This window comes from Podarcis liolepis, assembly GCF_965112155.1.
Source record: "Podarcis liolepis genome assembly, chromosome: 8".
NCBI classification, from domain to species: Eukaryota; Metazoa; Chordata; class Lepidosauria; order Squamata; family Lacertidae; genus Podarcis; species Podarcis liolepis.
The window spans coordinates 15,899,877-15,913,229 of NC_139560.1; the positions used below are offsets into that span (position 1 = coordinate 15,899,877).

Here is a 13,353-nt window from a genome sequence, read left to right on the forward strand (position 1 = left end):
TTGGTCCCAGAACAATAGGATCCAGAATGCAGCAGTCTGATTGGACCACAGGAGCCACCCAATCCAGCTCCAGGTGGAAGTGAATCCGCAACCCGATTGGCCTACAGGAGAATCCCGGAATTAGCCAGTCATGTGGGGCCCATTGTGTAAATAATGTATATAAAGCAGACATTCTGGGGGAACTTCCATTCCTCCTCACTACTATGAGCTGAATAAAGAGCATTAAATCTACACTCGACTCCGAGTATTTTTCACCATTGCAGCAAAAGCTGTTGGCCAAGGGCTATTTTAAGTAGTCAGCAAATGCTCCGAAAGGGCAAAAGGTCTCAGCTGTGCAGTCTGGCAACACGATGCATCTGTAATTGGGCTGCGGCCCAGGCAGGAATTTACAAGCTGAATTAACACATAAGCGCAGCACTGTTTCTGCGCTGGCATATGCACTCGGAGCGGCTTCGCCGCAATTTGAATAGGTACGGCTGTTGCAGTTCCCGGAACTCATGATGACAAACAGCCCGACATGCCTAATCTAAATGGCCCTCCGAGCATCTTCTTACAAAAACTTTTAGAAAAAGTACTGTAGCCTTGAGATTGTCCTTGTTTAAAACTAATCTGAAAAAGATAAGTGGCTAGTAACAGTCCTGTTGGTTTGACATAAGCAAGCCAAAATGGTGGGTTTATCAGAATTGTTATGCTTTTTAAGGTTTTTTTTAAAGAGGGGCACCGCTGTGATCCACACACGGGGGCCCCACTGTGATCCGCACCCGGGGGGCACTGCAGCAAGCTGCCCACAGCGTCCGCCTGGCAGGCGCAAGCCCCACGCTGCTGTTTTGCGCAGCGTGGGGCCCTGAGCCACTGCGTCACTCCCAGGAGAGATGCGTGGCTTGGGCGAGCTGCAGGCCAGGCCCCGCAGTAAGTGCTGCCCCCCCACGGTGTGCCATTTGGTCACCCCCTCACGGATGACACCCGGGTAGCGCCGCACCCTCCGCCCTATGCCCCTGACTTCATAATAAAATAATAATCAATTTTTATTTATACCCTGCCCTTCCCAGTTCAGAAAACCGGGCTCAGGGCAGCTAACAACAAATTTAAAACACTTAATTGATGCAACAAAAAACAGCATAAAAAATGGTATAAAATGTGAATAACAATAAATTCAGAATTCAATAATCAAAAATCAATTTAGGGGGGGAAATCCATCCAATAAACATTAGATGATCATCAGGGCTAGCTGGCTAAATTAGTCCTATTTGGGCCAGCGAGGAGACCAGGGAAGAATTAGCTGTGGGATCCCAGAGCGGGTAATCTTCATAAAAAGGGGAGGGGGAGGGAAGGAAGGGGAATAAAAGATCAGGCTAAGTTCAAATTGAAAGCCAGGTAGAATAGCTCTGTCTTACAGGCTCTGCGGAAGGAAGTTAAATCCTGCAGGGCCCTGGTCTCATGGGACAGAGCATTCCACCAGGTTGGAGCCATCACTGAGAAGGCCCTGGCCCTGGTGGAGGATAATCCTTAGGGCCCGGGACCTCTAAACTGTGATTATTCATGGACCTTAAGGTCTCTGCGGGGCAGGAGAGGCGGTCCCGTAAATACGAGGTGGCATTAGCTACCGCTCCCAGTTTGCAAATTCGATGAGCATCCCCTCAATTCCTTCATCCAAGTTGTTTATAAAGACAAACAACAACGGGCTAGGACAGAACCCTGCAACACTCCACTTGTAACTTTTTTCCAGGATGACAAGGAATCATTAGCGAGTACAGTTTGGGTTCGGTCCATTAACCAGCTGCAAATCCACCTAACAGTTACCTCGTCCAGCCCACCTTTCCCCAGCTTCTTTGCAAGAATATGATGTCACCGGAGGAAGGACATGACTCAGTAGCACTTTGCTGATTAATAGTGTTGTAGCTATATATCAAAGAACACTTATAAAGATTCTTCGGCTATGCTCATTCTCTAGTGTAACAGCAGGTGAAATCTATTATACTCTTGGCAGAGAATACAACCGATAGAAGAAATTCAGAGCCAAACTGCACAGTCAGCAGTAATCTGGAGACATTAAATATCAAAAAAAGTGATGGAGGGAAGGTGCCATTTAGAAAGGAGAAGCAGCAGTGGAAAAAAAGAAGTGAGCAATCCTTCTTCCATCTTCCACAGTCCACCTGCATCTCCCTTCAGCAGAAGTTTCTGTCTCTGATGCAGGATTCTCTGGAGCTTCTTAAATGTGTGGGGTGTGTATACGATTCGCAGACTCAGAACTTCTGCCAAAGCTCCACTTTGGTCCTCAAACCAGCTGCAAAAGTGTTACTAGACCAATGCCCGTTCTGTTTCATCTGTCATACTATTTAAAGAAAAGCCATCGAGTAAAACCGTATTGGAAAACAGCTGATGTTTGTTCAAACTCCCAGACAACAACCAAAAAGTAGGAGAGATGTGTCACCCAGCTTACACTATCTGCTCTGTCTCCAAAGTAAGAACCAACGCTGTTTTTCATTGTACAGCTAGCATATTGGCCATATTTAGCAACACAATGAGATTAAAATAGCCCAAAACTAAACCCTGAGCAGGTGGTTTCACAGTTTTCATGCTGGAAACAGACGGCAGGCCTTATCGTGTCTATTTCTGCGCAGTCTTTACATGGTGTGCCTTTAACATAGGGAGTGAGTTGCTGGTGTTTGCTGCAATCACAATGTTATCGCTGTGTCAATATTTACCCCACTTCAGTTTCAGTCTTGTGATATAACGCCCAACCCTGTAAAGTGAAGGAGGAAAACAAAGAGAGTTTTCCACTTCTCACCAGACTTATTTTCAAAGAGCTTGCAAGGACCTGGTGGGAAGACAGCCAAAGAGCCTTTCCAGACCTGCCCAACCTCCTCTGAACTTCTTTCTGCAAGAAGCAGTAGATCCACTCCATTGCCAACAGCAGAAGGCAAATGCTGTCCTTCTGCCATGGTTTTTTCACTCCTCTGGCCACATAGCCCACGAGCAGAAAGGGAAGAGGAGGGGCTATGCAGGAGCAATGCCAGCGATTGCTAAGGATCCAGAATCTGCTTTCAATGCCAAAGACTCGCTCTCATCCTTATGAAAAGCCACCCCACCGAGAAAGTACAGAGCACATTTCTATCACCACTAGGCTACTACAGAGTTGTGCACACACCATAAATGAAGGCCTTCCCAGACAGACCCAAGACTCATTTTTCTTGAAATTAAAATCCTGGCAATTTTCCTCGCCGTCACAAAGGCTTGGTTCAGGCCTCTCTCTTTGGAATCCACTGAGATTGATGGCTTTTGAATAAGTCGTCTTATGGAATGCAAGACACACAGCGCTGGCTTTGTAAGTATATCTTCCTTACAGCTTTCTGGAACAAAAGGCCTTCGAGTACACTTGCGGAGCGGCGGGCCAAAAGTCCTGCCCCAGGAGTTTGCTCCACGCGGTGCAAAGGAGAGAAGCGTAACATGCGGAGCGTGGAGGGAACGAAGACTGCAAGTTTTCTAAACAACCGCAGCATGCAGCCAACGTCCAGAAATGTGTAGACTTCTGGGTGCATCTCAACAAGGCAGGGAAGAGGGTGTTGCCACAGTGCCAAGGACACTTCTAGAAAGCAAAACGCTGAGCTTTGGCTGCTCTTCAAATTCTTGCCCTTTCCCTCTTCGCCAAGTTTTCTTGGTCTGGTCTCTTTTGGTTGGTTGCTCCAAGCAATTCTGGCAGACAAAGCTTCTTAGAGCAGGACGGATTCTTCTTCGCTGCCGGCTCTTATTACTGTTGCGCTGAGCATAAAGAAGCCTAAAGGAGACTCGCGTCAGGAAAGGAAGACACAAACCTGGCAATGTCCTAGGCCAGCTTAAAACTCCTACAGGAATACATTTCTGCCAGGAAGGAGTGTGAAGATCCCACGTAGATAGTGACACGCAATGATGGGGAAGGGCTGTAGCTCAGTGGGAAAATATCTGCATTGCATGTAGAAGGTTGAGTCCCCAACACCTTTAAGGCAGGGCTGAGAAAAGACCCTGGTGAACTGCTGTCAGGCAGTGCAGGCAGCACTGGGCGAGATAGTGCAATGGTCTGAGTCAGCATAAAACAACGTCCTGTGTGGCAATATGTACAGTGGTACCTCGGGTTAAGTACTTAATTCCTTCTGGAGGTCTGTTCTTAACCTGAAACTGTTCTTAACCTGAAGCACCACTTTAGCTAATGGGGCCTCCTGCTGCTCCCGCGCTGCCAGAGCACGATTTCTGTTTTCATCCTGAAGGAAAGTTTTTAACCCAAGGTACTATTTCTGGGTTAGCGGAGTCTGTAACCTGAAGCGCCTGTAACCCGAGGTACCACTGTAATTACAGTCATACCTCTTGTTACGTTTGCTTCATGATACGTTTTTTCAGGTTGCGGTTTTTTAGGGTTTCACCACTCGCGCATGCACAAAATTCACGTCACACGCATGCACAGAAGCGATGAATCGCAACCCGCGTCTGCGCAGACGCGGGTTGCGTTCCTTTCAGGTTGCAAACGGGGCGCCGGAACGCATCCTGTTCACAACCAGAGGTACCACTGTATATAGTCCATATGTAATTACTCGGGTGGCACTGTGGGGGACATGGGTGGCGCTGTGGGTTAAACCACAGAGCCTAGGGCTTGCCGATCAGAAGGTCGGCGGTTCGAATCCCTGTGACGGGGTGAGCTCCCGTTGCTCGGTCCCTGCTCCTGCCAACCTAGCAGTTCGAAAGCACGTCAAAGTGCAAGTAGATAAATAGGTACCGCTCCGGCGGGAAGGTAAACGGTGTTTCCGTGCGCTGCTCTGGTTCGCCAGAAGCGGCTGAGTCATGCTGGCCACATGACCCAGAAGCTGTACGCCGGCTCCCTCGGCCAATAAAGCAAGATGAGCACCGCAACCCCAGAGTCGGCCACGACTGGACCTAATGGTCCTTTTACCTTTACCTAATTACTCATGGAAATCCTTACATACGCTTCAAGTGTGCCGATTTCCCCGGGACAGTCCTGGAATTACAGAAACCATCCCAGTTCCTGATTTGATCCCAGAATGTCCTGTTTCCCACCAGTGGCGGAACATATGTCCACGCTGCCCAGGACGGGTGCGCTCCCGAGGGGGGCGGGGCATGGAGGGTGCCCTCCCAGGCACGGGATAGCCACTCGGGTGCACAGAGTGGCACATGCGCCCTGCAGCCAGGGGCAGAGCGAGCCACCAATGGTGGACATTCGGTGCGCTGCCCACCCGCGACTCCCAAGCCTCCCCCAGCTGTCAAAACGAAGGGGGAAGGGGGGAATGCTGCTAGCAAAGCGGCGCAGCTCCCTCCTTCCCCCAACAGCTCGGGGGAGGCTTGGGAGTCGCGGGCGGGCGGCGCGCCAAATGTCACCCGGGGCTGTTCACCCCCACCGCACCCTCCTTCCCCCGCCCGTTTTCCCCTCCAGTGTCGCTGTCAAGCTCAGGGAGGAGGACAAGATGGTGCTTGCTGTGATGCTGCGCTTTCACGCGAGTCAGCTGGCTCCCACAAGAGCATGTCAGCAAAAGACATGCGTCCTGATTCTCATCAGAGGAACACTGGAGTTTATGTCCCCACACCAGGTGTATAGAGCTGTGTTGCGTGGTGTCACATCTGAAGTAGTCCTGACTTCATGTCAACACTTCCCTTCCCCCTTTTTAAAGTACTTAATCTGCATTCGTTAAAATTACCTTCATTCCTGCTGCAGCTGCTGGGCCGCTGGGATCCACAGCTTGGACGTGGCAAGGCTTGTTCCCACGCACCACAAATCCCCACCCGACGGCATCGCCTACAATCTTGAGAGAGAACAGGAAGGTGCGACAACGAATGCTTTAGCAATTCTCTTTGTTGCTGTTTTGATAGCAAGCCAAAACAACACAAGCACATTCTTGTGAATCCGCCGTGATTCACCGGATTCTAGGGTCGCTCAGGGATTTTAGGCAAACCAAGCCACAATTTTAAGAAAGCTGGCCTGATTCACACACTTCCTGGACTAATAGTAACGCTGTTTTCACAGTCCATCAGATTTTGTGATTAAAAACCCTGGGCTCAAAATTGTACCAAAATGCGAATGAAAATATTCCTTTATCTATTTTTGCATCCGTTATTATGTCTGAATAATGGATCAAAATGTCATAAAGTGCACTACACAACAGAAGATAATTGAGATAATTGGAGACATACTGTGAAGGTTCTTCTGGCATATGGTGCCCCAGCCATCAGAAGTTCATCAGGAGTCACTGGTCTCTTCAATACTGCAAATACACAAGGAGGATGTTAAGTAAAGACTTTCACAAGAGCTGGGATTGCTTAGTCTGGAATCGCCATGTCTCCTTTACTCACATTGTCAACGACACTGTCATCCAGTTGTGATTCTCCTATGTTGCTTCCACATTAAAAAACAAAAACCAATCTTCTAATTAGCACTGGAACATTAAAATATTAGCAAAATATTGCTGAAATGGAAAACTATTGCTGCAATATTGGTGGGGTAGGAGAGCTGGAAAAACACACAAACACACCTGGCAACCAATGCTTGCTTTGGGTTTCAGCCTCCTAGAATACAATATACATCAGGGAGGCTTAGTATGGTCAGAATCAAGTATACATTTCCAGAGTTAATGCTAAATACATTATTTCTGGTAAATGAGCCTCCCCAGCTGCTAGAGGGCTGTGACAATTTGTGTCCCAGGCTTTTTAGACTCGCCTATGTGGGTGGCGCTGTAGGTTAAACCACAGAGCCTAGGGCTTGCCAATCAGAAGGTCGGCAGTTCGAATCCCCGCAACGGGGTGAGCGCCTGTTGCTCGGTCCCTGCTACTGCCAACCTAGCAGGTCGAAAGTATGAAGGTCAAGTAGATAAATAGGTACCACTCCAGCAGAAAGGTAAACGGCATTTCCGTGAGATGCTCTGGTTCACCAGAAGCGGCTTAGTCATGCTGGCCACATGACCCGGAAGCTGTACACTGGCTCCCTTGGCCAATAAATGAGATGAGCGCCGCAACCCCAGAGTCGTCCGCGACTGGACCTAATGGTCAGGGGTCCCTTTACCTTTACAGGATGGGATCCTAGGCTTGGCTCCTGTCATATTATGGTGTGGCAACATCAGCTCAGGTTTGCCACTGAGCTTCACGGCTACGGCAGGATCTGAACCCTTGTCACCCAGGTCCTAGCCCAGGGGTCGAGAACTGGGTCCAGACAGGGGTCCCTTTACCTTTACCTATGTACTATATGGACCAAAGGGGCACATGGGTTGCCAGGTGTGGAATACATTGGCGTTATTTTCAGCTCTCTTACCTATCTATCTATCTATCTATCTATCTATCTATCTATCTATCTGTGCAAAGATCTTTTCCCTCAATTAAACCCTTGTAATCTAATCTTTGGATCTAAAATGAATGCTATACCCTTGTTTCTTGGCACAAGGGTGGATTGTAGTAGGCAATAAAGGAATGATTGCTTACTGCTAAATAAATAATTTGTGCTTTTGTGTTCCTTTTAGGTGCACTTCCCCGCCACAAGATATAAAACAGCAGAGCATCGCTGACAGGCACAGTTTCTGATTTTTGCTCACTTTTCAGAGGCCAGCGTGTTCACTCCCACACTTAACTGTGCAGCCAGGACGTGCCCGGATTCTAAAGAACGCAGATAAATAAATTTTAAATAAAACCACGACGAGGGGGAAAGGAGAGGGAATTGCACCATTAATCATGAGTGACATCACAAGCGCTGTCCTATAGTTGCCGAAGACACGCCTGCACTGTGTTGTACACAGGGCAAGGCTTCAATCCTATCGCTGCTCCCTTGAGTTGGAGCTCTCGTATTCGCAGGTTAATGCCTTTGCAGAGCTACTGAAATCATCTTCAGAACACGCCAAGTATATTTATACGTAACTGAAGGGAAGACTGAAGTGAGAAAGGAGGGCGTGAGAATTCCCTTTGACATTCCGTTCTCCCTTTGAAGCAGATAGCAGTGTGGATGGGAAAATGCATATTTCTTTACTGCCCTCCTCCGCCTTTTAATATCAGTCGGAAGGGCACAAAGGGGGGGATGTTTCATCTTTCTAGAGGCACAGGAAATAGCTTAGAAAGAAAACAAGCTCGGAAGCCGACGGTTTTCATCTAGCATAGAGGGGCTTGTTGAAAATGAACCGATAGCTGAAGTATTCCTAATTCCTCTTAGCAAACAGCTGGATCGCATCGTTACTATCCCCTTTCCTGTGCTGACCTCATTCATTAACGGCTTGAATAAAGTAAATGTCTTCACATGTGGGCCACTGCTGTCACTGTTCTCTCTGCGTAATGGAGAAGAATGACAGATTGATCTATAAACAGTTGCTAAGCGGGTCAGAAAACTTGGATTGTCAGCCGATTTAGGGCTGGTTGCCACAACCAGTGGGGGTGTGAAAGCGCTTGGTCGAGCAGCTGATGTCATATGCCTAAGCTGACAAGGTACATAATTCCCTTCCATGTTTACTTTTAGCCGGTTCCTGAATTCTGGCTATATTAGGTCTAAGGAATACGCAAATATTCCATCCATTTTTTAAAAAGGGAACTGGCCTGATTTATTCACGTATATAATTTAGAAACCGCTTAATATAAAAAGAAAGCTCTGAGCAGCTTACGTAAGAGGCAATTTGGAGGAAAGCGGAGGAAATTCACAAAGCGCAACAACAATCAAACCGAAGCTTTCAAAACTTGGAATAAAAATGGAATAAAACTATACGCCATTGATTAAAACCTGAGTCTTGCACAGAAAAGCTTAAGAACTAGGAATCCAGGAGTACAGGAAAACTTGGACAGCTTTTGAGAGGTCTGTGGCTGGGCTAGACCAATTAAGCTTTGAAGACGAACGCTTTCACGTGTTAAACTCCTGTATATTCAAACATAGCCTATTAGAACTCCGGTCTAGCCTTTCCTTAGTTTTCAATGTACAAAAAAATAATTTATTTTTTAAGCTGAGGGAACATGCAAACACTTAGTCCTCCCCTACTTAAATGTAAATTTTGTTGTTGTTTAGTCATTTAGTCGTATCCGACTCTTTGTGACCCCATGGACCAGAGCACGCCAGGCACTCCTGTCTTCCACTGCCTCCCGCAGTTTGGTCAAACTCATGCTGGTAGCTTCGAGAACATTGTCCAACCATCTTGTCCTCTGTTGTCCCCTTCTCCTTAATTAGTTTAGGCCATATACACATTGTACATTTAAAGCACATTCAAAGCACATTATTTCCCTCAAAGAATTCTGGGCACTGTAGTTTACCCCTCAGAGAGTTACAGTTTCTGGCAACCCATAAGAAACAACGGTGCCCAAAATTCCTTGAGGGAAATAATGTGCTTTGAAAGGGTATTTGGTTTTGCAAAGGCATGACCCTTCATTAAAAACAAATACACTCCTGCTATCTCAAAGCTAAATTGCCTGGATGTCTTCTAAGGGGTAAAGTATATGTGGATTTAAATGCATATGTGCATTTATAATGCAGTTTACAAAAATACTAACAGTGGGTCCTGAGGGTAGGGAATTACAGAAGGCTGACGGGGGGGGGGGCGTTTAATCATTTCTTCCCCCTCGAAAGCTGCTATTTGCATTGGTAGGAAAATCATTCCTCGAAAGCTGCTATTTGCATTGGTAGGAAAGCTAATAGCAGCTTTGGAGGAGCAAGCGCCATCCAGACTGCAGCCCCGTCCCTTTACAGTCATTCCAATAATCATATCAACAGTTGCTATTTCTGGTTTGTTTTGTTTTTAAAGCATGCATGTGCAATGCGAAGGTGCATCTAAAAAAGTGCATGGTGTCTAACTTGGCTCCAACATTCGCCAATGAAAGAAGTCTTAGCGATCCTTACCAGATTTGGGGTTGCACAGAACTGGAGGACTGCCGCTGATCGTTGGGCTGCTGCTGAAGTACCCACTGCTGCTACAGCTACTCATACTGCTCCGTCTCACTGCTGAGACAATCTTTATCTCCTTGGTGGGGCTCACTTTCCCAAGCAGAGGAGGAAAGGAAATAGGCAGGAGGTCATAAATTAATTTCTCTCTTTCTTACAATTCTCTTTACCGTCATTCATAAGAGGGGCCAGCAAACATTTTCAGCAGGGGGCCGGTCCACTGTCCCTCACACCTTGTGGGGGGCCGGACTATATTTTGGGGGAAACAATGAACAAATTCCTATGCCCCACAAATAACCCAGAGATGCATTTTAAGTAAAAGGACACATTCTACTCATATAAAAATACGCTGATTCCTGGACTGTCCAGGGGCCGGATTTAGAAGGCGACTGGGCCGGATCTGGTCCCCGGACCTTAGTTTGCCTACCCATGATTCATAACTTCAGAAGTTTCTAGTGCAGGCATCCCTAAACTCGGCCCTCCAGATGTTTTGCGACTACACTTCCCATCATCCCTGACCACTGGTCCTGTTCACTAGGGAAGATGGGAGTTGTAGTCCCAAAACATCTGGAGGGCCGAGTTTGGGGATGCCTGTTCTAGTGCATCTTGTCACCTTCAATAGTCCCATCACTTTGATGACGAACTGCTCATTTAGTACAATGGTGCTTTTCAAAACAAATAAGCAAAGCATTATTATTATTTTGGATGGCCTTCTAAGTCCATTTCACCTGTATATTGTTATATCAGAAATGCCACTGCTCTGATTTTATATCCAGCGGTCACCTAAATTTCTAAAACTTGTGTTGCCCATTCATGAACAGCTACATCTTTAGGGTACTTCCATACACAAATGTGTTTTTTTTATTTGTTTGTTTTTTTGCTTCAGGCTGCAATGCCGTGTGAACCCAATGGGACTAACTTTTGGCTAGGTATGTACAGTGGTACCTCGGGTTACATACGCTTCAGGTTACAGACTCCGCTAACCCAGAAATATTACCTCAGGTTAAGAACTTTGCTTCAGGATGAGAAGAGAAATCGTGCTCCAGCGGCGCAACAGCAGCAGGAGGCCCCATTAGCTAAAGTGGTGCGTCAGGTTAAGAACAGTTTCAGGTTAAGTACGGACCTCCGGAACGAATTAAGTACTTAACCCGAGGTACCACTGAATAGGATTGTGCTATAAATCAGTTGCACAATACAAAACCTAAACTGGCTAGAATGCTCTCTCACATTACTAACGTTTTTCTTCTGCTTTCTCTTCTAAATTAAGAAAAGATTTATGCTTTCATAAATAGCACAAAAGAGGATCAACTTCAATATGGGAAGCTGCCGTCTTGCACTAGATTGTTTACTGGGCACCTGCATAATGTAATGATTGAAACATTCTCCTCCCATACTTCCCCTTTTCAGCTTCTGGATTTTTTTCCAGGGCACAGAAAACCCAACTTCTGGAAAAAAATGGAACAGCTGAACAATTTCCTCAGGGACAGATGACCTAGCACACAGCTAATCCAAGGTGGCAATGACTTGCATAGATTGTGCTCTAACCATTTATTCTTCTCCTCTCAAGAACTCTATTACTTTAACCAGTGGCGTAGCGTGGGTTGTCAGCACCCGGGGCAAGGCAAGTAATTTGCGCCCCCTAACCTGTGGATTTGCGCCCCCTAACCCTAACCCCCAGATGTTGCGCCCGGTGCGGACCGCCCCCCCCTGCACCCCCCACGCTACGCCACTGACTTTAACCCCTCCTTTTCAAACAGCATTTAATGCATACACTTCCCTCCCCTCAAGGCAGTCTGCAAGTGCTCAGAGGCACATATTCCAGGTTCTGTGAGTGAGCTGCAGTGAATCTTGTTGAATCTTGGTTGAAAGTACTATAGAAATGGATAAACTACTATTTTTTCCTACTAATACCACGAAGACGTCCTTCTGCCTTGGTACTCAGATACCTGAGAGGAAACTGGTGTGCTTTTTATTGTCATGGTTCTGCTTTCGTAGACAAAAGGGACTGTCGTGACTCTCTGGCATCAAGCGGGACTTCTCAGCGAGCAGCTCCATCAATCTCCTCCTCCGGCGGAAATTCATTCGGAACTGGAACAGCAGATTGCTGTCTATAAAATGGTGTTTGTTGCACACTGGGAAGGAAGGTAGGTGAGAGGGAGAGAGAAGGGGAAAGGCCTTTTTAGTGGGATAGAGAACACAGAATGTGTCAGGAATAAGGGGACAATGCTTGCAGTAAGCTACTTGAACTGGGGTGGAGAGGTCATCGGCAAAAATGGGAAGACGCAAGCAGATTGGGATGAACGCAAGAGAAACGCTTATTGCGCGTCGAGGTCCCCCAAGCCACCCCAATAACTCACACTTCACACATCAATTTTTTGTTTAAGGTTTTTGGCATGAATTTGGCCACAACTTTATTTAAATACACACACGTGAGTGGTTGCTTAGGCACTGGTTACCACTATCTGTCCTTGCCCCAGGGACAGAACTGACTTCCGGATTCCAGCGGAAGCCAGTCAGGGGGACAGGACTGACCTCCAGATTCCAGCGGAAGCTAGTCAGGGAGAACCATATTGGGGAGAAATGAAGCTGGGCATCAGTCCCCCATCTCTCACCCTCATGCCCCCTGGGGCTTGCACGGCCCAAGTCCAATGACAGGGACTAGGATGAAAGGGATGGCAAGCCCCTGGATTCCTGTATTCTCCCCAGCAACACTCCTTGCCCAATCACAGCATGAGGCCAATTTGCCCAACAACAGTGGGGTGGCCTTTTTGGTCCCCACCGCAACATGTGCTCTCTATTATGGAGAACACGCTTTGGTGTACAGGTGCCCCACAAACAAATCAGAATGGATGATCAGTGAAGACAAGATATAATATAACCTCCATGTAAGCTTTGTGCAAGGAAAGGATGAATGCTCAATAAACAGGTCATCTGGACAGGCCACAGACTCAGATGTCATTGCTCTCTGTAGAGTCTTCTAAGCCGTATATTAGAACTTACCCATTTGGAGTGGGGAAACTTAAAAAAAAAAACCTGTTATGTTTGGCATTATGGGTCTATCAAGATGAACCAAGACTCGAACTGGGTGTTTTTTGGTTTGCATACTAATGCCTTTGTCGGCCATTGGAGGCTATAGAATGAATAGAGGCTATAGAATGAAAGATCAACATTGTTTGTCTTTAGGCTACAAAGTGGCGCCATCCCCCAGAGAACAGATTGAGTCTCTATGTACTGATGCGCCTATAAATATTTCCAGGTAAGTGTTAGTGATATGTATCTAACTCACAACCTTCCCATCTCCCACTTCATTTAGACAGATGCTTTCCTTTTGAGTGTCGCCAGCCAACCTGAGTTTTGGACTTCCCATTCCACAATATGCTCTGAACGTCTGGCCCCTGGAACTCCTTGGTAATACCAGTCTCTGCTCCTGTACACACTCATAGTATGTCTCTGCGCTAACAGGGCCCCAGGACCACAAAACC

The 13,353-nt window shown here is 46.9% G+C and overlaps 1 protein-coding gene across 3 annotated transcripts in view; it reads right to left on the minus strand.

The window, feature by feature from the left end:
• DEPTOR (DEP domain containing MTOR interacting protein) overlaps positions 1-13,353 on the minus strand; it is a 73,162-nt gene that overhangs the window by 9,854 nt on the left and 49,955 nt on the right. For all 3 annotated transcript variants that reach the window (XM_083516896.1, XM_083516898.1, XM_083516897.1), the window contains 4 exons: positions 11,818-12,003; positions 9,830-9,964; positions 6,172-6,242; positions 5,679-5,783 (listed from right to left, as the gene is read on the minus strand). In XM_083516896.1, the coding sequence (XP_083373022.1) occupies positions 5,679-5,783; positions 6,172-6,242; positions 9,830-9,964; positions 11,818-12,003 (497 nt within the window). The remainder of the gene's footprint in view (positions 1-5,678; positions 5,784-6,171; positions 6,243-9,829; positions 9,965-11,817; positions 12,004-13,353) is intronic.